This window comes from Pelobates fuscus, chromosome 5 (assembly GCF_036172605.1).
Source record: "Pelobates fuscus isolate aPelFus1 chromosome 5, aPelFus1.pri, whole genome shotgun sequence".
Lineage (NCBI taxonomy): Eukaryota > Metazoa > Chordata > Amphibia > Anura > Pelobatidae > Pelobates > Pelobates fuscus.
Window position 1 is genome coordinate 32,037,837 of NC_086321.1, and position 26,641 is coordinate 32,064,477.

Consider the following 26,641-nt stretch of genomic DNA (forward strand, 5'->3'; position numbering starts at 1 on the left):
TAAAATGTCAAGGGTGTGTCAAAGATTTAAATAGGATAATAATTGTTATTAAAGACTTAAATAGGATAATAATTGTAAAAACTGTGTAATGTACACTTACCAAAACAGCCTATTTGGCAAACATAGGCAAGATGGCTCGCCAGTATTAATCACAACTAGAAACATTTAAACATCACCTTTTCAACCAGTGGAAGATCTTTATCAAGCCTTGATGAAGACCAATCACTTGTTGAACATTGCTGTTGACACAAACATAAAGTAGAAGAATGTATGACATATTATATAATCTTGAGATAAACTACTTTATATAACACGCCATGGTAATATTTAATAGGTATAAAGGAGATTCTGTTAAAGCAAAGATACGATATAAGGGTAACTGGAATGAAAACAAGAACATTTATTTGAGAAGGTGGACATTTGGTGGGATGTCTACCAATTGCACTGGATGGGATGCAAAATTCATTTAAACTCTATAATTTAAAGTAACTTGAAAGTAACTACACTTTAAAATTAAAATTGCATTTGTTATACCTCTTTTGCATTAATGTTGCCATTGGTTCTATATACGTACTGGACAACACAGTTGTCTACAGCAAAGTCCTTTCCTATAAAAATGGATTTTGGAATTTTGGAACCAATCTGCATGTTCAGTTTTACCGCCATTTACATGATATTGGGATGTCTTGCTTTTTAATGCTGGAACTAAACACATATGGGTATTTTCAGTAAATAAAATTATACAAATTTAGCAACTACGCTATTATAACCAGAATATTTTGCTCTAACCTTTGTTTTTCAATTCATTACAACTTGATGTTTAGTGAAAAATCCCATGTTATGTTTCCTTGTTTTTCTCTTATTTTATAGGCATTGTTTTTAAGATTTAACCCAGATTCTCTGTGTATGGAGTTAGGGAGAGAGATTAGGGAAGTAGCATATACCTCTGCCCACTTGCAGTAATCATCAACTGGACTTTAATAGGTTTACAAAACAATGAAATATTTATATTCTATATTATTTATATATCATTCATCTGTTATACTTTATAACAGACAAATGGATTGTGTGCACAGAAGGTCTTAAGTAACAGAGCAATATGATTTAAACACATAAATAATAAATAAATTGCATAACTAATAATGTATGCAAAGACTACAAGATCATTTTTGAAAAATTTCTAACAAGATATAAATATGTGAATGGCTATGGGAGAGATTTTTCAAGGGAAAAACTGAGCTATTCTGGGCAAAGTGCGAAATAAGGAGTTATTTGCCATGGATTGTCTCTTAACATTTAGCACTTTTCACTTAAAATGATTTAGGGTACAGAAATGTACCTTACACGGTATACTAGACTTGAAGTAAGCACTTTTAAGGTTAAATGGCTTATGGTTAAGTGGGTAGATACCAGCCTTCAATCTGTCGATATAAAGATTTAGAAAAATCTGGAATACGGTGTCAATTCATCAACATGCCTCAAAACTGTCCTGCTTTCGACTGAACAGTCCCATACTTTGCCGATGTCCCGATTTTGTTTCCTCATGTCCCAGGGAACTATCCTCAGGCAGTACAGCGCAAGTGCATCATTAGATGTGCTTGTGCTGTTCAAGGGGCACTAGGACCATGCAGAGAACACTTCAGCAGCACTACTGAATCGTCCACTATGTAGCCAGGATGAAGTTATTTAAAACATTTGTCAAACTAGATGCGTCGAATGGGTCTTATCTGCCATCACTTTCTATGTTTCTATGTTTCTAACACGCTCCGTTAGTGGGAAAACCACCTACCTTCCAGGCAGGCCCACTCATTATGGGCTTCACCAGTCATGCAATGATATACATTTTCAGTTAAAATTTGACTTGCTTCTTTAACTAATATCCTATGATCAAAATAATAATAAAAAAACTGTATTGTATTTATTATTTTTTTGTTTGTGTGTTTTGTTTACCATAGTTATCTTTGCTCAGTTCGCAATGTTCTGAAATCACCATGATCTTCAATACAATTCAATTAAACTGTTAGCAGGTTTTTATCCTCCACCCTCCATGACTCCTCTCCTGCAACTGTCAAATATTACCTACTAAGCCCTCAGCGTATATTTTTCTAACAACTTACTTCATACCCCTACTTTTACCCTTTGTGTCACTATAGCCAACTCCCTCTAGCATGAAAGCTCATTGAGCAGGGCCCTCCATCTCTCTGTTCTTGTATGTCGAGTTGTCTGGTTACAATTAAATGTCTGTTAGTCCACCCTTTGTACAGCGCTACGGAATCTGATGGCGCTATATAAATAATAAAACAATAATAATACCATATGGCAATCTCACAGCCTTACTCACCTCCGGAATGCAGGGTCCTGTGAATCCAAACAATCCATTGGCATTATCACTTTTCTGAATATGTATAAGTGCTGTCGTGTTCCCTTCAGGGAGCCTAGCTCCCCCATATACTGATACTAACTTTAGTATAAAAAGTTCCTCTCCCTCTTCTTCACTATCATTGCGTGCAGACACAATGAATGACTTGTGTATTTCTCCTTGCCTGTATTCTAGATATCCAGATACTGGGTGCAAGTCACTCTTTGCTGGAGTGGCATGAAGTTCAGCTATCTCTGTTCGAGACAATTTCTGTTCATAAATTCTAACATCTTGTAACATTCCAGTATATCTGTTTCCTCCATTTGCTCCAGCACCAACACGGAATGTTCCTGGTCCTTAAAGAGGAAAATAAATAGGTATTACATATAGATGCTATTTTTTGGAAGTATTCCTGTTTACATTTTTAAAACAAATTCTGCTAATTACTCTTTGATGTTGATTGTAATATAGTGTTTAAATGACTGTCAAATAAACCTTCCTGCAGACAAAAGTGATGCTAACAGGAGGGTGGCAAATATATAAATTATGACATGTGTGTGTATCTGTGTGAAATGGTGTGCATACATGTAACTGTGTGTATCTGAGTGGGTGTGTGTATCTGTGTGTCAGTGTGTGTATTTGTGTGTCAGTGGGTGTGTATGTGCCAGTGTGTGTATCTGAGTGTGTATGTGCCAATATGTGTACCTGTGTGTATGTGCCAGTGTGTGTATCTGTGTGTCAAGGTCCCTGTGTGTCTCTGAATGTGTGTGTGTGTGTGTGTGTGTGTGCCAGTATGTGTATCTGTATGTCAATGTATATGTATGTGCCATTGTGTGTATCTGTTTGTCAAGGTGTGTGCATGTGTCAGTGCGTGTATCTTTGTGTCTGTATGTTTATGTGCCAGTGTGTTTATATGTGTATATTTATGTTGATGTGTATTTTATCTGTGTAAGTATGTATGTATGTATGTATGTTGCTGTGTATGTGCATACATCCTAGCAATTAAACACCAACATACCATGCAAACACATCACTACAAACACAAACATTACATACAAAAACACACCTGAATTCAAGCTCCATAATGATATACAAACACTCAAACACACATCTCACTCAAACACTACACACAAATGTACATCCACATTTAAAAATCCAACACTACATCCAAACACACCACTGCACACAAATGCAAACATTACATAAAACACACCCCTGTATTAAAACTTCAAAAAAAAAAAAATCATATAAAATTATATACAAGCACCAACTCTACACACAAAAGCACACCTGCTCCTACGTACTACAATCTGTTTACTATCTGTAGAAATGGGTGTGCATATGTATGAAAAAAATAAATTTGGCAAAAAAGAAAGCATTACACTCTGCTAATTAAAAAGTTTGTGCTATGGCACAATTTTTTTTCCGGGGGTTCCACGATGTAGGTACACTATCTCAAAGGGTTCCACGAGAAAAATGAATTGGGAACCCCTGAATTAGATAATTATATACTTAATGCATTCTATAATAATACGTTTCCATTGGAAGTAACTCATATTTTAATGCATTATTTAAATAATACATTTAAAATAAAATAAAATTAATTAATTAAGATACTACTGCTTCTTCTAACACAGGCTAAATCTTTCTAGACTAGTAAACATCTCATTCAGATGTTTTTTTCTTATTCTACAAACGCCCTCCATTCAATATCCATTTATGGCATTTCTTGCAACTTTTTTTATACTGCAGCATGTAAAATAAGGTAAATATTCCACTTAAATGCAACATCTTATTTATTCCATTATGTTATATCCTGGTCTTTTTGGTAACATATTTCTTGAGTGATACAAAGATGATAACATTAATATGCTTTGTATATTTACTTTCGTTGTTACACGGTATTTGTCTCATTTAATGTAGTTACCCTCCTACATAAGAACAATTAATATATATATATATATATATATATATAAGTTTCATCCATGTATAATAATACAAAAAAATAACATTGTACCATTTATAATTGCTTCGCCTTTCAGGCTCTTGACTCCTCCAGGGACAGGGTTTCCATCAATATAAAACTCAATGAAGCCATCATCTAATGTGATTAAGAGGTGTGTCCAGGCATTTTCTTCAATAAACTTTGGGATGCCAACCTTGGCCACATAAGTATTGTTAAATCCAAGTGTCATATAATGAAGCAGCAATGTAATGTAAGAGTTGTTTGCTTCAACTTTGACTCCAAAATACAATGATCCATTGTCATTGTCCTTCGATATTATAAATCCATTAGTATCCACGTAAGGTATGGCCCAGGCTGAGAAGGTAAAATTTGTCAGAGTAGTATTCATATTGTGGTAATATTGCGGTTCAATAACGCCAAATGCACCTTCAGCACCACTGAAATACAATGCGTCAGTTCCACTGTGATGCCGCCGCATGTGAGACTGCAGCTGTACTGAAGATGGGAATGAAGCGACGAGCAAAAAGTCCAGAAATGGTGGTAGGCCTTTCATAAATGCACTGGAGAAAATTTCCCAGCCAACCCGAACATCTCCAAATGTACCTTGATGTCTCCAAATTGAAAAGTTAGTAATGTAGCTCATATCATCTTCTGAAAGTACATCTTCTGCTACTTCCCGAATCTGGCTTTCAGGACTTATAACAAAGACTCCAAAAGGATCATCATTAAACGGAATCATCACCATCACACTGAGGTCTTTTAGAGCCAATTTTCCACCAGGACCAGGAAACCCACCTTTAAATAATGGCATTTATAGTAATTATAGCAAAATACATAATTTCTCAAATTTGGGCTCAACACTTGATTATTTTTCTTTGCTGTGCTCTGGTTTAAAAAATATGACCATTGACAAATTTCATTACTCTGTGATATTATCTGTGGCAAAGGGAGGTGTGTTTTAAAGCAGATTGGTAGCTATTCCATAAATTCACCTAGCTGGTGGCTTTAATGAAAACATGCTTCCTACTCCTTTCATTGAACCTGATGTCTATTGGTTATTTCAGGAGAAGAAGTGAAAGAAGAAAGGAATTAGTCCAGGATGGCTGGGTGAATAATTAAGATGCACTTTCAGCAAAAAGCATACAGAGGAACCAAGTACAGTTTTGTAAATTTAAGAAACAAAACTGTGACAATAATAATTTGTTCTAAACACTGTTTAAAAAAACAAAGTAAAGGTTAAAAAGGTTAAGGTGGAAACTATTCCACAATTATTTATATTTAACTGTTTTGGCTAATGCATTTTTTTAAGGTTTCACTGCCTTATTAAAAAAGGTTTGGGACCAACACAGTCCTAGCACACCAAAGGACGAACACAACAGACTACCCCAACACTAGCAATAAAATCTCCTCACATGAGCCTGCTACCATCCCAACAAGTATCCGGCTCTACAGACACAACTAAGGCAAACAAAACAACAGACTCTAAGCGAAGAGTCAGCTGGACTTAAGCTACACTTTGAAAACTTGACTTAAACTTATGTTGGAATGCAGCTCTAAAAGTGTGTTCCTGTGCTCCCCCTTATACTATTTATGTTTTCTGCTACCGTTGTACTATTTCTGACATCTGTTATTTTACATACAACGAACAAAACAAAAATAAAGAATTAAAAAAAAAAAAGTTGGGACTGATGTATGTTGAACCTTGCCTTAAAAATCAACATTTAAATAAGCTATGGATTTTATCAATTGTAAGGATCTTAACACATACCAGGGTATTCATTATATCACTGTGCTGAAATCAGGAGGGAAATTAAAAAGCTAGGTAAAATTTGCTGAATTATAAAAATCTCCAACTATTTTTCCAGCTCAGGTACTTTGACCTGAAATAGGCAATTCTGTTGTCCATTTATAAGATGTTTTAGCTTAGTAAATAATACTGATGGCAAATATTGGCAAGCCAGTGTTCATGTTTTTAAAAAAAATCATGTTTAGGCTTATGAAATATATATAATGAACCCATGAAAACCAATGGGAGAATTATTCATTCATGATCTCTGCAGATGTTTAAGATGTTTACATTTAAAAATACTTTTTACGGCGGAGCTTAACTGCCGAGCGAGCCAGACATCTATGGCGAGAGCTCCCGCATCTGAAGCCCTGATTCTGGGCATTACGCCCGTCCACCAGATCGTGCCGGCTGCGGATCACTACCCTCCAGCTCAGGAGGGGATGCTGAACCCGGGGATAACTGACACGGGGCTCCCCGCCGCTAAAACGACCACACCGCAATCTGCGGCCTACACGGGTAGGAGCCGCGGAGAGACAGCCGCTCTCCCGGTTCTCAGGCTGAAGAGGGGACAATCGCAAATCACTCCCCCCCCCCCATGGACCGGAGGGGGTTATCCCGGTCCACGCCAGCAAGGGAGTCCACAAACTCAGATGACATAGCAGATGCTGGTGCACACTCCAGCAGCACAGAAGCTACAAGGCCCAAAATGGCGGACAGGCCTGGTTTCACTACACGCGGTCTGAATCAACCGCAACCTAGTGCAGAAGGCTCCACAGCAAAATTGACAACGCTGGCGACACAGGCACAACCTGCAACAAGCAGCACCCTTGCCACCCCACCCAGGCACACCCAAGAGTTCTTCCATCAGCTCTGCACCAACCTTTGGACAAAGTTCCATGCAGGAATTAATTTAATGCATCAATTGACATTTATATTTTAAAACCAGAAAGCAAAAATGTAAGCAAATACAGAAACTAAAATAAAGTAAGAAAAACCTTGAAAAAATATGTATTAAACGTTTCTACTCTAGCTATAAACTTTGTCAGATTGCCTAGCTGGGCACGCCTCTCAGCAATGGGAGTTTCTTCAACCTCCTCCCCATCCCTATTACCCACCCATATTAGTTTCAGAGTAGTCCACCAATGACAGAAATAGGGCATCATTGTGCAGCAGGAGGAGAGAGATACCTGACACCGAAGCCTGCTCTGCATTATTAAACTGATCATACCCCCCCTCTTCTCCCCCTGCCAGGGTGTTGCAATGTGAGGAAAACTTCTAACTGTATGTTTAACTTTGCCAATGCACTTTTCCTAGGGATAGGACATTGAGTATGTAAAGCATAAGAAAGAAGAAGCAGGTAAAATCATATTTACCTGCTTCCTTTCAGCCTGCAGAGTGACTATCTTATTCAAAGCTAAAGCATTTATCTCAAAGTGATGTATATCCCTTATTGTAGTATGAAACTTGAATTTTGCAGGTGTTTTCTTCTTGGTAAAATTAAGGAATACACAATCCAATCATCACATAAACTCTAGGAGATGAGGTTAGAGGTGGTGGGTCCACTTATAAAAAGACAATGCTCAGCATCAAAGATTGCACCCGACGATCTTCCTGAGTAAAACAACATCAGTAAGAAAACATACCTGAAATATTCACCAGTTTTAATGTGTAAAATTCATTAAATTCAGGAATCTGGTCAGAAATAGCACGTAGAGTAATATATTTAAATTCTTCCTGGTTATTGAATAAAAGTGTTCCGGAGGATTCATGAAACTCCTGGCCGGGTTGTAAGGCAGAATTATTCTGAAAAAGTTGCCAGTTCAAAAATACACTTCCAAAGTGTCCTCTGCTCCTCACCACCCTAAAATGAGAAAATAGTAATAAAAGTGATGGAAATAACATGATTCTATTAAACAGAGACTCATATCTAATCATAAATTTAAATCATGATACACACAAACACCATGTATTCATAAGGTTTCTTATAGAATTATGGACAGATGGCTTCAACCACCCACACATGTTCCCATCATTGGCAATATAATTTGGAATATATCAGGATGAAACGAGGGTTAAATTTAATGGAAACTATGAATGTTTCTTCTTTATTTCCCGACATGGTCTGCTACCCAAACTTTTCTTTTCCACTTTGTGTATTCCTCAACCTTCTGAAACACCTTTACTTGTCTACTACCCAACATTGTCTACTCGACAACTTTCTCTACTAGGAAAACGTGTTTACTAGTCTACTAACCACATTTCTCTTCTCAACAATGTTTTCTGTTCTCCAGCAGTCTTGTGCAATACTAAAAGAGCCTAGCTAGCTAGACATTGTGTGCATATTTGGCTGGCCTAGCATACTTTGCAAATTGGCCAACGTACACTGTATTCCTGGACAGATGGCAAATAACGTCAATAAAGGAACAGCATCTGCTTACAGATAACCTGTATATATGTAATACATAGATAATTAGGGTAAGGAAAAGAACATAAAATCTACAAAGCAGGTAGCAGGGAGATTGATTGCACTGTATTTAGAAAATTAAAATGTTTCTCTTGTGTAATAATTTGAATAATTTTGAGCAACATGGATATTCAATGAAACTTGTTCTCAGACACACAGCCATAGACAATGTCAGAGACGTATAAACACGCACTGGAGATACTAAAATTTTTGCAGTGAGAGACTGGCTGGTGTCTGCTCACTGTTAACGTATTCTCTGTGAGGGAGGGTGGCCAGCATTTCTAACTGCAATCCCACCTTTTCCCTTTAATATCTTACACTCTGGGAGGGAGGATGGAATGACATTTCTCTTCAGTCCTGCCTCTCCAGCCACCCTCCATTTGCCTTTCACTCTGTGAAGGAGTCAGAACATAGACAGCTGAGCACAGTGAGTTACAGTTACAGTCAGTCTCTCTGCATTCTTCAGCTGTTTGAAGTTCAGCATGGCTGCTGGTATCACTGCGCTGTGAACTTCTGGATACTGCTAAAAGCATAATGTGCAAATGAAATTAGTTTGCAATAAACAAATGTAATTTGCAAATATGCAAAACGTGCGTACATGAGTGTGGATAGGAAAGAGTTAAAGGTCAATACTGAAAGGAAATTATATTAATACCATGAACAATATCCTTACTTGACATCATTGGTTGCCCCTTCTTCAACAGTTTTGTCAACTGGCTCAATGTAAAATATTCCATTCGGGTCATCATTTGCCTTGATTATAACTGTGGCTTTGTCATTACCACTCACCACGGTGTCACCTTATAACAAAAATATGCGTTTATATTTAGCTGCAATGCTTAGCGTTTAAGTTTTTAAAGAAAATAATTAATCCAATAGCCAGTGCAACTGCTCTGTTTTTATGATTTCAATTGATTAGATGTCTTTAAGGCTTAACAGTTCTTTAGGAGCTATTGTTAAAAAAAAACACAATGCCTTATTCTTATGAGTACACACAAAGACAAAAAATGATTTTCCATCTAGTCTTTGTCATCATTAACTAGTTAATATTGATAGTGCGTACCATATAAGGAAAACACAAATTTAATGTGGAAGTAAATACGTATGTTCAATTGTCACTACCCTACAACTTAAGTATAATATATATAAAAGTATTATAGTTGTCATTAATATAAATTTTTTTATATATATTTTTCTGACCTGTTGCATTTAGCAGTATTACATAGAAAGGTTCATCTGTTTCTGGAACGTCATCTTCCTTAGTGTGCACTGTTATATTCTGAAACCTTTGTCCAATATCAAATTCTATGAGGTCTCCAGAACTATAAAGAAAGTCTCCATCCTCAGCAGTTGCAGCTCCATTGACAGTGATATACATGACCGAAGATTTATAATCAGCAGATCCATTCCTCACAACCGTGAAGTTCACGCTATCCCCTTCCTCGGCCCATATCTCAGCAGGCTCTGAAATACAAGGTTGCTTATTAGAATTTCATATATTTCCATGGAAGGCAATTTTATCATTAACAGTTAAGTGTACTGTTGAGAGGATTGTATATGTTCATGCAAAGATAAAGAACCAAATACAACAAACACACATGCATACTCATTTTCTATCCCATACATTTGTAGCCTGATCTTTGACTCTCCTTTTCCTCTCTCTTTCTCAACCCTCCCCAGACAGAGTTAATGGGTTAGCACTAACTAGCTCTCTCCATCCAGCACTTACTAGCTCTCTCCATCCAGCACTAACTAGCTCTCTCCATCCAGCACTAACTAGCTCTCTCCATCCAACACTAACTAGCTCTCTGCGTCCACCACTAACTCATATCCACCACTAACAGTCAAGCACCATCCCAAATCTCCAGCTCAGAACTATCTTCTGCACCTGATTCATCCATTTACCTATGCTGTCCAGAACCTGTTTACCCAGTCCTGACTCTACTACACTTCCTAATCATGCAGATGAACAGCAAATCCCTAGTGGTCACACGATTTGAAGCGCTTGTTGAATCAGCAATCACAATTAACATCCAACAGTTGGCAGAGCTATAATAAGTGTGTATTGTCAAGTACGAGACTATAAGCAAAGTTTCCAATTGGCGTCCATATGTTAATATAGGGTTTAACCTTTTTTTCCTATTTTAAAGTGTTTAGATGAAAGAGCCTAGGATACTTTGCTTTAAATTTTGCATGTTTAGCCAGACCCTCCAACATACTATTTTATTTATTAGAATAAACTAAAATGTTTATAAAATATAAGAATTGCTTTTAAATTAATAAACTCTCCAGGAAACACTTGGAATTAGATAAAAATCATTGTGTCCTTGCTAATAAAACATATTAATGGTTGATGAAATGAATAAATAAACAAATTGTCCATGGCACCTGCATTAATTTAAATATTTGACAAATATAATATTGAAGTCAGATATAATATTGCCTCTTCAGTTATGCGAAAGATAATTATATAGGTAACATATAATATTTATAACAGGAAAAAGATGACATACCTGCAAAGTAGACAGCATCGTCATTCTTACTAATCTCCAGTATGGCATTGGTTATTTCTCCCATTCTGGCGCCCCCTGTAGGATTCTGAAGAGTAAGGATGAATGCCTCCTTCTCTTCTGGAATCTAGAATATATAAAGAAGAATTAATGAACTAACATTCTTTTTTGCCATATTAGCATGAGCATAGTGCCAGCTTAGAATGCCTATGATTAAGGGTCACAAAGAACAAAACACCATTTTATCTATTAGTATTAACAAAAAATGTTGTAGGTGGTTTGTGTGGGGTGATTCTTTATTTAATTTTTTAGAAAATGTTTTATTTTTACTACAGTTTTGGAGCAGCACTTTTTTTTCTCTCACTGTTTGTATATGCACACTGGACTCTGGAGCAATGGATATTGTAAGCAAGTGATTCCATCTTTTAAGATGAAGCCAGTTCCGACTGGTCTGTTAGGCAATTTGGTACAGATCTAAGGTCCTCAATCAAAAGTGAGGTTCAGAAAGTCAAAGGCCTAAATGTGTGCTGGTTATAATATGAAAAAATTCAACTTCAAATGACCCAAGAGCACACTTTGTTTTGTTGCCCAAAATGTTCCCCATATTAAATTCTGAGTAACTGTATGTGTGCATCTTCTAGTTTTAAAAAGTGCAACAATTACTTCAAAAAGGGAGTGCAGAGCCAGTATATTTAACCAGAAGAAAGCAATAATTTATTGTACAAATGGAAGTTTTCAAATTAGAAAGAACTGTCCATATAATATAATTAGAGTATGGTTTAGCATCAGGAATTCTACCCCAACTTGAAGCTTTTTTCCCCTAACCTGTTGTTATATAAATAGTCCTTCACATCACATAGCTCCTAATATTTCAAATGGCCAAAAAGAAAAACTTAAATTTTAGGCGGTGTGGCACCTGGGAGGTATCTCACCATTTGATTACTAATGCTCATGTAATATACAAAGTCATATGACTGAATCTGCCACCCAAGCAGTGTATGCCATTTACTAAAACACGCTTACCTCATCTGGAAGGGATGAAATAGTTATGGCTTTTGAAAACTCGCCATCTTTAAAATAAAGAATGCCACTTGTTGGGTAAACATCGTTAGTTGAATTAGGACTGATTATCCACGTCACACTTATGAGTCCAAAATGCCCTTGTTTTCTAATTACTTCAAAGTTCACTGAAAACAAGAATATGGTAGGTTACACATCTAGAAACAAAGAAACCGAGTCCACCACTTGTCCTAGGGCTCACTAAAAATAGAAGAACTAAGACCAGTGAATAACTTGTGTTTAGAGTTATAGATGGATGCAAACTAATATATGGACATATTGGATTGTTACTATAGCATCCAATTCTTTCTGTTAGAACTGTTAGAATGATCTCCGATATTTAAAATTCTATGTTCGGTTTACCCCTGCAGATGGCTCTCCTCATTAAAATATTAATGTGCTGTGTTTTGTAAATTCAATAACTGTTATATTGTAATGGTATACAGTGATCTCACTCGTTAGATTGGGCACGTGAGATTTACATTGTTGTATAGACAATGTTAAACCCAAAGTATTTCCACTTCAGCTTTCGCTGAAGACATTAGTGTTTGTGGTCTACTTACAGAAGGCAATACGGTGTGCTCATTGCAAAAGTATATATCAATCGGATTTCACATTGTCTGTTAAAATGTGTTCATCTATAATGCATCCTACTTTTTAGATTATTATTAAAATATTTATGGGGCTATAAACTGCACCGTCTTTCCACACCATTAATTGCTCTTACAGAGCCTTTAGCAATGTTTCACTAAAAAGCCTTTCCCATACAGACACCGCTGTACAGATATTACATTTCTTTAAAAAAAGAAATTAAAAAAGAATTACTCACACATCACAGTCAGTATTGTAACCGTGACCTATATGACTTTTATGATACAAGCTCTATTATCATAGGAATTGTTTGCTAACATAAAGTCCAAGGGGACACTAACAGTCATCATTTTTCCAACAAGGAATGGAATTCTGGGAACATCTGTCAGCCACCTTGAATCACAATAGTCCCAATTTTAAACAGAATTGTTAGTTGCTATATCTAGCATACCTATCCTATGCCTATAGCAGGTCTCTGCAGGCTTACCATTGCAAACCCTGCTTTTACTTTGTTGTCTAGTAACACCTTTAGCGGATGTCACTCATAGAGCCACCAGAGGGACTTCTTGGGTTAGGTCCTGCAATATGTGCAGGACCTACATTCAGCATCCCCATGTGGAGAGTGCAGCACAGTGATAGAGAAAAGGTAAGTCAATCACATCTTTTCATGCACACGGATGGGGGCCAGTCACAGTGAACAGGTCACTATAGAGTTAGGAATATATGTTTTTTTATTCCAAACACTATAAACTTTAATATTTTAACTTTTGGGCAATTTTTATTTATTTTTTAATATGAATTTGTCCTTATGAAATACATGTTTCTATTTGGTATGCATTATCCAAAATGAGATATGATGACTTGCTAAATCAAAGTTATGCATGATGCATAAAATATTTATAAATACTCTACAATTCCACTAACATTTTAGAGCACAATCAGATGGAAGTTAAATAAGTACCAGAATAAATTTCTCCTCCTTTGCTCTCATTTATTTTCATCACTGTGTCATCAGAAACAAACTGAACGATTCCGTGGGGGTCATCGTTTTTTAGGATGGTAATGTTAACTCTTTGAGCTTCTCCTAATTTACTTGGGTAGTCTCCGTGACTGCTTAGGACCACTGAATACATCTCATCCAGCTGGAAAAAAAATACACGGAACATTTTAGGTGAGTTTAACATATTGTATTTGTTTTCTTATAATAAGTCTAATTTTTATCATTATTGTCTGTTCCTCAAATGTTGGTAATTGACGTATTCACCTACTTTTGATTCAATAGTTTACAAGATTCCAATGTACTTACTGATTAAAAGAAATGCATTAGATTACATGAAATACAATTGTAGATTATGCTAGCTTTAGTGTACCTATAATCTTAATTTTATTAATGACAGGAGGCGAGTATTTGCTTAAGTCTCTCTTTACTAGAACTCCACAGCAGCACAGAAAAAACAACCAATCAGAAAAAAGTTAGGTACTATAAAACTCCCCTCCCCATGCATCATTTCCTCTTTCAAGCTGCGACAAAACAGAATAAAAGGCAGAGAACATCATGGGGAAGAAACGAAGTCCTAGATACGATGAATATAACGACGTCCACCATCCGAGAGTAATCGTCAAACTAGACAGTGTTGATGGACTGTAAACTGAAACGAGAGAAAAAACAGAATCGAACAGGTTGATTATCCAATGAAATGTACTCTGAATAAACATGTAGGTACCCAATGTAGCAACCAAAATAAACCTTAATATGTAGATATCCCAACCCTACTTATGAAAATAAACATAGATATAAGAACAGGCGACAGGTAGCAGAGAGAACAAACAAAGTTGCATACGTACCTGATTAATCCGATTTTTTAACATAAAACAAGGGTGGGAAAAGAATGGGTGGGAAATACTCGCCTCCTGTCATTAATAAAATTAAGATTATAGGTACACTAAAGCTAGCATAATCTACAATTTTATAACATGACAGGAGGCTTTGTATTTGCTGTTTCAACGCTCAGATCACCAATCCAACGCTGTTTGTGTCGCTGGTACCTATTCCAGGAGATAGCAGAGTAATCCTAATTGTACTTACCAACTGCGAAAAAACGACAGTAGACGGGTCAATGAAGATGTCAGCTGACGAAGCATCTCAAACACGGAAAAAACACCATTTGCTGATAGATCCATCGAACTTGATGTTGCCACCCGCTTCCTAGCGGACGGGACCTGAGCTTGGAAGCTGACCCATCAGCTATCTTCATGTAGTTGTAAAATGTCGAAGGCCGTTTGCGGACGTATGGCCGCGAGAAGAAACTGCCATCATGTTTCAACTCTTGATCTGTAGGATGGTTCCTCCGATCGTGTCAGGGTCATCTGGCGACGCGGCCTTGCAGGTAGATCCCCAATCACAAGGAATGCGTCTAAGTCCACCAACAAGACGCAATATAACCGAGTATGATCATTCCTTCTCTCCTGGCCTACCTGGTGAGATGTCTCATCCGAGAATAAATCTGTAATGCAGTCGAGAGTGTGGTCAAACTAGCCGTATCCCAAGTGATTCCGATATTCCAAATGGACTGTGTAATCCTCGGACTATGTAGAGAAAAGATTCCAAAAGGACGTCCATTCATGGTTCCGAACTGAACTCGTGTGGAGGAAACAGTGGTCGACTATTTTCTGGAATAGAGAATCCCAGAAATATTCAAAGGGATGGAAAGTGCAAACCGGAGTGCAGATTTCCATCCAGATATGTCCTCGTCTAAGAGTGAAAGGTGTCTGTTTAGGAGTCAGGGTACCCCAGGTACTCTCACAAAATCTCGTAGGTCTCCTCGACGGTAGTTGAAGAGTAGGTTAGCGTGAATCGAAAAACAAAACGGCTCCCGCGAGGGGAAATAGCTAATAGACGGAGGACCCACCATCTCCGAACCCTGTTCACCAGGTATGCGTTCCGAGGAGATGGGGCAGTCCTGCCCCCTTATCCCAAGATCGTAACGACCGGGGAACTCAAGACAACCGGAATGTCCGGTCTTACCATGTGAACCATGTGTACGGTTACCTTCAGACCGGATAACAGGCCTTCCTAATCTAGGTACCCGAGCAAGGCAGTGTCCGTTTGCTCCATGAAGGTTTCCGTAGCTCCTGTCATCTTGATATGGGAGAAACTGTCTGCGCGGTTGGTCCGCAATAGTCTGGATATCCAAAACAGAAAGCAGTTCCCCGATATATATGGTGCAGAATATACCAAAACCTGCACTCTCGTAATACCTGAGGCCATCCGTTAGCTGTACCATCTCCAGGAGTGTGTGTACCTAAGGGATCCGGACCCAATAGAGCCATTACAGGAGATAGAATAGAGGGATCCAGCCTAAAATTTATATCTTGTATGACTAGGCAGTCCTCTATAACAAAATCAGTAGCACGGACGTAAGATCCTGTCAGGCCTTAAGCCTCCCGATGTCTCCTCATACTTCCGGGTTTGACGGAGCTTAGCCACACCCCCATTGCCGCGGTCTGCTATTTAATGCGACCGCACCAGCTGAATTATTGAAACGCGTACCGCGCCAAACTCACCGGCTCACATACCTCGCTGAGACGACCACTCGCTACTAGACCGGACTGGAGGAATATTCAAGTCCCCATCATCTCTCCTCATCACAGACAAACTACCAGCACTCTCGGCAACCATTCACGGAAGCAACCGCCTCTGAGGAGAGCTGGGGACACAATCCCTCTACTACTAGAAGTTAAGTAACTTACAGTCTCTGAGTTAAGAGCTAACAATGCTAAAGATTTATTTGAACTTACTAAAGTCTGCTATCAAGTTTTCCAGCAAGCCTGCTACAGCTTTCCTCAAATCAAGTATTATTCAAGTTCAGCTGTACCTGTCTTGCTACAGATAATCTTATTTTCTCATACTAAAGTCTGCTATCAAGTTGTCCAGCAATCCTGCTACAGCTTTCCTCAAATCAAGTATTATTCAAGTTCAGCTGTACCATTCTTGCTACTGATAATTCCAAAGTAATTAATCTCTTATAATTTGAACTGTTAACAAGAATAACGGACTCTAATGAATTCTGAACCTTGTCAATGCTAAATGAAACAAACCGTTTATTATTTAAAGAAACAGTAACTGTAATTCTGGAACTGAAGTCTCAGTTCCATCTAAGTGTCTTAATAAAAGATCAAAGTCCTAAGAAATCTGCAGTTGTGTTCCACATCATTTACTGTGAACGTGACAGAATAATCCAGCCATTGTAATGGAACCAGCAGATTTCGATTCTAAAGTATTGTTGCTGAATCAACGAGTCGATTCACTTAACCAAGGTGTGCAAGACCCGCAGGTTACAAATGAAAGAATTCTCACTTATGTCAAAGACTTACAGACACATACTCCTCATTCTGTTCTGCACTCAATTAGCGATCCTGCTGTATGTAACCCTGAAAAATTCTATGGTGATCGTTCCAAATATAAGGAGTTTTTTTATTCCTGCAAATTATTGATTGCTTTAAAACCTAGATCTTATCCCACAGAAAGATCTAAGGTTTTTTCAGTTATCTCATTTCTGAGAGGTGAACCTATGTCCTGGGCCCATTCCTTTTTGGACAATGATGACCCCATCTTAGATTCACTGGAGGAATTCCTTAAAGCCATGTCTCTTCTCTATGAAGATCCATACAAACAAAATACTGCTGAATTAACAATTAGAACCTTGCTACAAAAACATAGACCCGTTGAAGATTATATTGCTGAATTTAAAAGATGGGCAGTAGAAATGCAATGGAATGACATCGCATTGCGCAACCAGTTTCGAATCGGCTTATCTGAAGCTGTAAAAGATGAACTATCCAGAATAGAACTCCCTACTACTTTGAACGCTCTGATTCATCTTTCGATCAGCATTGACAGAAGGCTTAGAGAAAGGAAGGCCGAAAAGGCTCTCTCAACTTCAATTGGGAAAAAATAATTTCATCCTCCAAAGCCTTCTGACAACTCATCCTTACCAACCGAACCTATGGAAATAGGGGTAATAAGAAGTCCCCTCACTCCTGAAGAGAAAAATCGACGACGTATATTAAACCTTTGCATGTATTGTGCCTCTCAAGTTCATTTGGTCTCTGATTGCCCCTTATTGAAACGGATAAAGGGCAGTAGGCAGACTCATGCCTCTTCCATCCTAAGTGTACTCCCCTCTACAGCAAATACTCAATTGTCCCCTATCATTCTCATTTTACAGTGGGGCAATGAAAGAATTATGACCAAGGCTGTCATCGATTCCGGTGCAAATGGAGTGTTCATCGACTCAGCCTTTGTAACAAAGAATAAAATTCCTTGTATTCGTAAAAGAACTTCTGTTCCTGTTAGAGTGATTGACGGGTCCCTCATTTCATCGGGACCAATACTTCATGAAACCATCCCTCTAAAAGTAACCACCAATGATACTCATACTGAAAATCTTATATTTGATGTTATCCCATCACCGTTTTTTCCTATTATATTAGGGATCAACTGGTTAAGGAACCACAACCCTCAAATCTCTTGGTCCCCTTTTCTCTTACCTTTAACTCCGATTATTGCAAGGAAACATGCTTGCAACATATTCCAATCCTTCAGCCTACTAAAGAACCAGCTATAACCTCTTGTTATTCGGACACCGAACTGGAACCTCCTCCTCATACAGTCGTTGGGACTTTATCTTCCCTTCTCGACGACATAAAAGGACTCAGTAAGGATACTCTTAATCTTCCTACATCAGTTAAACTATCGAAGAAAGACGGTCTCTACTATTTCAAGGACCGAATTTACGTACCTCCTGCTTTCAGAAATCAAATGCTCAATTTTATTCATGATTCTACCCTGGCAGATCATCCAAGTATAAAAAAGACCCTTGAATTGTCCAAGAGACATTATTGGTGGCCTCATCAAGACAAAACCGTTGAATCATATGTTAAAACTTGTTCAATCTGCCAAAGATCCAAACATGGACATCAGCACCTAAGTAGTCAATTATTGAACCTACCGATTCTCGGACAACCTTGGCAATCCATTTCTATGCACTTCTTGGTGGATCTTCCCCCTTCTCAACAGTATACCACCATTCTTGTGGTAGTGGACCGCTTCACGAAAATGTCCCATTATATCCCTTTAACCCCTTAAGGACACATGACATGTCTGACACGTCATAATTCCATTTTATTCCAGAAGTTTGGTCCTTAAGGGGTTAAAGATGTTACCCTCATCCTCTGAACTTTCAAAATTATTTCTTGACAATATTGTAAAACTTCATGGACTGCCTGACGAAATCATTTCAGACCGAGGGACTCAGTTTACCTCCAAATTCTGGAACGCATTATGTGCTTCTCTTCATATCCAACGTAAACTGTCATCCGCATATCATCCCCAAACTGATGGACAAACTGAAAGAGTCAACCAAAGCTTGGAGCAATATCTACGATGTTATTGTTCTCACTTACAAGATGATTGGATAACCTGGTTGCCCATGGCAGAATTCGTATACAACAACTGCTATCATACTAGTAGCAAAATGACTCCATTTTTCTCCAACTATGAATTTCATCCCTCCTTGTTTCCTACTCAGACAAGTCTTTCGTCTAACTCCTCAGTTTCGAATCAAATCTCTCATATGTCATCCTTATTCAAATTTTTGCATGAACTTTTGGAATTTGCATCATCCACTCAAAGAAAGAATTTTGATATTAAAGAAAACTCTTCCCCCGATTATGGGATTGGGGATCTTGTCTGGCTTTCCTCAAAGGACATTTTCATAAATTGGCCATCTAAGAAGTTAAGTTCCCTTTTTCATGGTCCATTTCCAATTAAGTCAATAATCAACTGTAATGTTGTTGAATTGAAGCTTCCATCTACTTTGAAAATTCATCCTGTTTTCCATGTATCCTTACTTAAAACTCATCATCCTCCTTTCCATGGAGCTGTAACTACTTCTCCTGATCCTGTTTTAGTCCAGGGTGAAGAAGAATACGAGATTCAGAAAATTCTAGATTCAAGGATTCATCGTGGCTCTTTACAATACCTCATTAGATGGAAGGGATATGGAATTGATGAAGATACTTGGGAAAACTCCTCTGGAATCCATGCTGATAAATTGATTTCTGCTTTTCATAGACGCTACCCTTCTAAACCATGTTAAGATAGCACCCTGAGGTTGCTCATTAAGGTGGGGGTACTGTCAGGCCTTAAGCCTCCCGATGTCTCCTCATACTTCCGGGTTTGACGGAGCTTAGCCACACCCCCATTGCCGCGGTCTGCTATTTAATGCGACCGCACCAGCTGATAGACGCTGGATTATTGAAACGCGTACCGCGCCAAACTCACCGGCTCACATACCTCGCTGAGACGACCACTCGCTACTAGACCGGACTGGAGGAATATTCAAGTCCCCATCATCTCTCCTCATCACAGACAAACTACCAGCACTCTCGGCAACCATTCACGGAAGCAACCGCCTCTGAGGAGAGCTGGGGACACAATCCCTCTACTACTAGAAGTTAAGTAACTTACAGTCTCTGAGTTAAGAGCTAACAATGCTAAAGATTTATTTGAACTTACTAAAGTCTGCTATCAAGTTCTCCAGCAAGCCTGCTACAGCTTTCCTCAAATCAAGTATTATTCAAGTTCAGCTGTACCTGTCTTGCTACAGATAATCTTATTTTCTCATACTAAAGTCTGCTATCAAGTTGTCCAGCAATCCTGCTACAGCTTTCCTCAAATCAAGTATTATTCAAGTTCAGCTGTACCATTCTTGCTACTGATAATTCCAAAGTACCGTATATACTCGAGTATAAGCCGACCCAAATATAAGCCGAGGCCCCTAATTTTATCCCAAAAAACTGGGAAAACTTATTGACTCGAGTATAAGACTAGGGTGGGAAATGCAGCAGCTACTGGTAAATTTCTAAATAAAATTAGATCCTAAAAAAAATATATTAATTGAATATTTATTTACAGTGTGTGTATAATGAATGCAGTGTGTGCGTATGTGTGTGTGTATGAGTGCAGCGTGTGTGTATGAGTGCAGCGTGTGTGTATGAGTGCAGTGTGTGTGTATGAGTGCAGTGTGTGTGTGCATGAATGCAGTGTGTGTGTGCATGAATGCAGTGTGTGTGTGTATGAATGCAGTGTGTGAATGCAGTGTGTGCAGGGCCGGTGCAAGGATATTTGCCGCCGTAGGCAAAAAAAATTTTGCCGCCCCCCCCATATGTCCTGACTTCCCCCCCTCCTCCCTCAGTGGTCCTTACCTCCCCACCCCCGTGTTCCTTCACCCCCCCCCCCCCCAGTGGTCCTGACTCACCCCTCCCCTAGTGGTCCTTACCCTCCCCTCCCCTAGTGGTCCTTACTTCCCCTCCCCTCCCATAGTGGTCCTTATCCCACCCCCTCCCTCTCATAGTGGTCCTTATCCCCCTTCTCCCTCCCATAGTGTTCCTTATCCCCCCCATCCCTCCCATAGTGCTCCATATACCCCCCCTCCCTCCCATAGTTGTCCTTATACCCCCCTCCCTCCCATAGTGGTCCTTATCCCACCCCCTCCCATAGTGGTCCTTATACCCCCCCTCCCTCCCATAGTGGTCCTTATACCCCCCTCCCTCCAATAGTGGTCCTTAACCCCCCCCCCTCCCTCCCATAGTGGTCCTTATCCCCCCCCTCCCTCCCATAGTGGTCCTTATACCCCCCTCCCTCCCATAGTGGTCCTTATCCCCCCCTCCCTCCCATAGTGGTCCTTATACCCCCCTCCCTCCCATAGTGGTCCTTATACCCCCCTCCCTCCCATAGTGGTCCTTAACCCACCCCATCCCTCCCATAGTGGTCCTTATACCCCCCCCTCCCATAGTGGTCCTTATGTGGTCCTTATACCCCTTTTTTTGTTATTATTAATTTTTTTTTATTATTATTATTTTTTTATTATTATTTCTTATTTTATTTATATTTTTTTTTCGCCCCCCCTCCCTGCTTGATATATGGCAGGGAGGGGGGCTCTCCTTCCCTGGTGGTCCAGTGGCAGTTCAGTGGGGGGGAGAGGGGGGCTGGCAGAGCTGTAACTTACCTTTCCTGCAGCTCCTGTCAGCTCTCTCCTCCTCTGCGCCGTCCGTTCTGCTCTTCTGTCAGCTTACACTGTAAGTCTCGCGAGAGCCGCGGCTCTCGCGAGATTTACACTGGGAGCTGACCGAGGTGCTGACCGGACGGCGCAGAGGAGGAGAGAGCTGACAGGAGCTGCAGGAAAGGTAAGTTACAGCTCTGCCAGCCCCCCTCTCCCCCAGTCTGTATTATGGCAATGCAAATTGCCATAATACAGACCTTGACTCGAGTATAAGCCGAGTTGGGGTTTTTCAGCCCAAAAAATGGGCTGAAAAACTCGGCTTATACTCGAGTATATACGGTAATTAATCTCTTATAATTTGAACTGTTAACAAGAATAACGGACTCTAATGAATTCTGAACCTTGTCAATGCTAAATGAAACAAACCGTTTATTATTTAAAGAAACAGTAACTGTAATTCTGGAACTGAAGTCTCAGTTCCATCTAAGTGTCTTAATAAAAGATCAAAGTCCTAAGAAATCTGCAGTTGTGTTCCACATCATTTACTGTGAACGTGACAGATCCAATTGAATGCAGGAGGGACGCCCCTCTATGTAGTCATTGATGTCTTGCACCGGTACAAGCCGGTGTGATGAGCAAATGGCTGGCCCTGTAGAGTGTCGAGTGTATGAGAAAGCCGCGTTCTCTACTAATGTGATCGATTAACGTGATAGCTTCCGGCTGATAGTCTGAGCGGGCCGCGCCCGTAAATAACCAAACAGTAGAGTCTACATCCGTGACCGGTTCTCTCTATGAGAATGTGTCCTCCAAACATGTCCTCTGTATCCAGCTCAGTATCTGGCCGAGGTTGAGGGAGGGCTGCGCCCTCTAATAACAAATCAGTGTCCGGTCCTGTCTCTGAGAGGGGTTCGCTCTCTGTTCCTGAAAATAAAATATTCTTGGATTGAGATGATGGAGGGCCGCACCCTCCTGTGGTCCAAACTAGAGTCCCTAGAGACTCAGGATGACCAATTGCAGGGTACACCAAATACCAATATCAGCATAAGGCTGATGGCAATCTACGGAAAAAAACAACAAAGAAAAAGAAAACTACCAGCTGACCGCCCGGATCCCGTGCGCGCGCGCGGTCCAGGACGACCATTGGTAGCCTGAGGAAAGCTGGAGACGTTCTCCGCAATCCACAAGCACCCGGGAGGTCGGGGGAGGTCAAGTCAGGCCTCTCGACGACCCGAGCGAAAGGAAAAGGAAGTCGCGAAAACGAGAAAAAATAACGTAGATAAGAGAAAGATACATAAATTCTAGATCAGATAGAAGGCAAATAGCAGGCCGGAAGTTAAGCCCCACTGAACAGAGCCAGGAGCTAACCTAACGTGGGAAATAACTACCGATACCTCTAGGGATACCAGGAAGCAGATACGGAGGTAGATGTAAAAGACAAGGAAAACCACCGCGTTCTCCTTTAGGTGTCTGAGCACCGATCCTTGCCTGTGCGAAGTTTTCCTCGGAGATGTATGACCGGGTCCTTATAAAAAAACATGCCCTTCAGGCATGAGGTTTAGGGCCTTCACCCTACCCACCATATTCAGATGGCCGTATACAGGTGTCCTCTAGGTTTTAAATATTTTTATTGTTATCACAACATAAAAGCAGGTTTCAAGTATAAAACAGTTTAAGCGGGTAGTCGCCTACGCAGAGGCGTGCGTATTAAAGTTTCAGTTAGCGTGGGGCAAACATAATGCGGATTCGTCTGAATATCATGTAATTGCCTACGCAGAGGCGTTTGAGTCATTGTAGGCATGTATTCACAAATATTAAGTTTACATAAGCTTTGCAGGGTTAGACATCGATAAACAAGAACATACTGTACTGAACTAGTATAACAAAGGTAGCGAGTTAAGAAGAAAAAAAAAAAACTATTAACTGAAGAGTATATCTTCGTTATGCATTTTAGACCATTGCACATTTGTGTGCTCCAGCATATTTCCGGTTGCATGTAAACAGTTGGTCGTGCTGTCTGGTATTTAACGTAGTTGGCCTGCTGACATGGCTAGCGTCTTAGTGTGCGTTCTATGTAGGTCTGTGTGTGTGCCCCAATCATGTGGGTCGTATTTGTCAGAGAGTTCGGTTTGGAGTCTGGTGTCTGTGCATGTGTGTGTGTGTTTGTTTAGATTATTTCCGTTTTAAATATGTTTATTGTTGTCGTAACGTATTTGCGTGCAGCCTTTTTGTATATTTCTCTCTGCGTCTCGGTTGTTTGTTTATCTAGGCCGGGACGTGTTCCTTGTGTCATCGTGTTGGGTTGTACCGTGTGTGTAGTGTCTCTAGTCCGTCATGTTCAGTGGGGGGTGTCCCTCCCCTGTCTGTCTGTCGCGTTTCGCTGCCGTGTCCGTCTTGTGTGATATGGTAGTGGGTCTGGTCCAAGTTTGGTGGGGGATGGTGGGTTGGTGTAAGGGTATGGGGTCATTTGTGGCTCCTTCCCCTGCTGCTGCTCCACTCCGCCGCACCCCTCCGCCCCCCCCTCTGGTTTCCCCTGCTGCTCTCTCCTTCCTCTCGTCTCCCCCGGTTACTGCTGGACTAGGCGTAGTTGAAAGTCGTTCGATGTGGTTATCCTCAGCCAGTGAAACCAGCGTGAGATGTAACGGTCTCTGAGCTTCGGGGTGTTTGCCTTTATTTCTTCGTACTTCCTGGTGGTTTCCACCTCTTCCACCCACCGCGATATCGGGGGTACGTTTCCCTGCTTCCAGTAGATGGGGATTATAGCTTTAGCTGCATTTAGCAGCCGCGGTACAACGGACCTGCTGTATGTTTGCACTGCCATGTTGGTATGATGGAGGAGGAAGGCTGCCGGGGATCTTGGGAGCATCTCGTCTGACACCTCGCGTATGACGTCCCTAACCGTGTCCCAAAATGGCGTTAGCCGTGTGCAGGACCACCAGATATGTAAAAATGTGCCTGTTTCCTCCCCGCATCTCCAGCAGGTGTCTGGTATGTCTGGATTCCTAGCGTGTAGTGTTGTTGGTGTCAAATACCATCTGGTGAGTATCTTGTAGGAGTTTTCTTGTAGGCGTGCGGAGCTAGGCGTTTTTTTGTACTAGGGTGAGGCATTTGTCCCAGTCTGCTTCTGACATGGGCTCGTCAAGGTCTTCCTCCCAATTCCTTATACAGGGCGGCGCCAATATGTATCTGCTGGTGATCAGTATGGTATATATCTGTGAGATAGCTCGGGGTGTTTCCTTGTCTTGCGTGCAGCTTCGTTCGAATTGTGTCGTCTCCCTCATCGGTTTTTGTGGGATCGACCTGGCGTACTGGGAGAGTTGTGCTCTGGCCAGCGTATGGGAGAATGTGTGTAGTCTGTCTGGGAAGAGTTCTGTTAATGGCCGAATGTTGAACGGGTGCACAAGGACGTCCTTCATGCGTGGGACAGCCGTGTGACCCGTTGGGCCCGGTCTGGGACCAAGGTCTCCCGCTGGGAAGTCCGGATTGCCCCTCAGTGGCAGCAGCGGACCTGGGTCTGTCGTTAGGTATTGTTTCAGCCCCTGCCTGTGCCAGATCTTCATGGTTGCCGCCACGAAGGGGTTGGTGATGCGTTTACTTCTGTATGCCGCCGCGGGTATCCAGGGTAGCGTCCGGAGGTCGCAATTGATGGTGTCAGATTCCAGTTGGGTCCATGGTTTTGCGCCGCTGACTATCGTCCAACTGGCCACTCGTGTTAGGTGTGTGGCGTGATAGTATTTTTCAAAGTCAGGGAGTGCCAGGCCTCCTCGAGGTTTAGGTAGTATTAACTGGTTGTGTGCTATGCGTGGGGACCTGCCTTTCCATATAAACTTGCGGACCTCGGCCTTTAGTGCCTTAAAGAATGCTTGGGGGGCTTGGATCGGTACTGCCTGGAACACAAACAGCAGCTTGGGCAGTATTGTCATCTTAACCGCATTTATCCTCCCTAGCCAGGAAATGTAGAGGGCATTCCATCCGTGAAGTTCCTCCACCGCTTTTTTAATATAGGGAGATAATTTTGTGCGTACAGGTCTGCCGGGTTGGTGGTGAGCCAAACTCCTAGATATCGCATGTGGTGGTCGCACCAGCGGTATGGGTGTTGCCTCTGAAGGGTCAGTCTATCCGCGTGTTTGATGGTTAAGTTCAGTATCTCTGATTTTGAGTAATTGATTTTAAGGTTTGAGACCCGCCCGTATTCCTCGAATTCTTTCTGTATCGCTGGTAGGGAGGTTTGCGGGTTCGTGACCACGAATAGCATATCATCTGCATATGCTAGTGTTTTGTGATGTGTGTTCCCTATCTTGATCCCCTGGATGTCCGCATTGTGCCTGATCCTGTTCAGGAATGGCTCCAGCGTCAGCGCGAATAGTAACGGCGAAAGCGGGCAGCCTTGCCTGGTCCCGTTGTGGATCTGGAACGGGTCTGTCAGTGCGCCGTTGATCCTGATTCGTGCCGTCGGGCAGGTGTATAGTGCCCTCGTCCAGGTGCTGTATTTCGGTCCTATTCCTATGGCGTGGAGGGTTTCCATCAGCAGATCCCAGTCCACCCGGTCGAACGCCTTCTCCGCGTCCGTGGACAGAAGAAGGGTTCCGTGCTGCTGGGTCCTGACGTGTGCTATGATATTCAGGGCCCGGATCGTGTTGTCCCTCACCTCCCTGCCTGGGATGAATCCAGTTTGGTCCGGGTGGATCATGGCCGGCAGTAGTGGCGCCAGCCGCGACGCCATGACACTGGCAAGGAGTTTAATGTCGGTGTTTAGTACCGATATCGGGCGATAGCTTGGGCACACTGTCGGGTCTTTTCCTTCCTTCGGCAGCAGGGTGATATTCGCCGAGGTGAACTGC

General features: G+C 40.9%; 1 protein-coding gene across 1 annotated transcript in view; it reads right to left on the reverse strand.

Annotated features, from left to right (window-relative positions):
- ADGRV1 (adhesion G protein-coupled receptor V1) overlaps positions 1-26,641 on the reverse strand; it is a 441,777-nt gene that overhangs the window by 365,186 nt on the left and 49,950 nt on the right. The window contains exons 13-20 of the mRNA XM_063456378.1: positions 13,700-13,880; positions 12,112-12,275; positions 11,092-11,215; positions 9,779-10,042; positions 9,252-9,378; positions 7,758-7,975; positions 4,377-5,120; positions 2,342-2,715 (exon numbers count right to left, since the gene is read on the reverse strand). Coding sequence (XP_063312448.1) covers positions 2,342-2,715; positions 4,377-5,120; positions 7,758-7,975; positions 9,252-9,378; positions 9,779-10,042; positions 11,092-11,215; positions 12,112-12,275; positions 13,700-13,880 — 2,196 coding nt within the window. The remainder of the gene's footprint in view (positions 1-2,341; positions 2,716-4,376; positions 5,121-7,757; positions 7,976-9,251; positions 9,379-9,778; positions 10,043-11,091; positions 11,216-12,111; positions 12,276-13,699; positions 13,881-26,641) is intronic.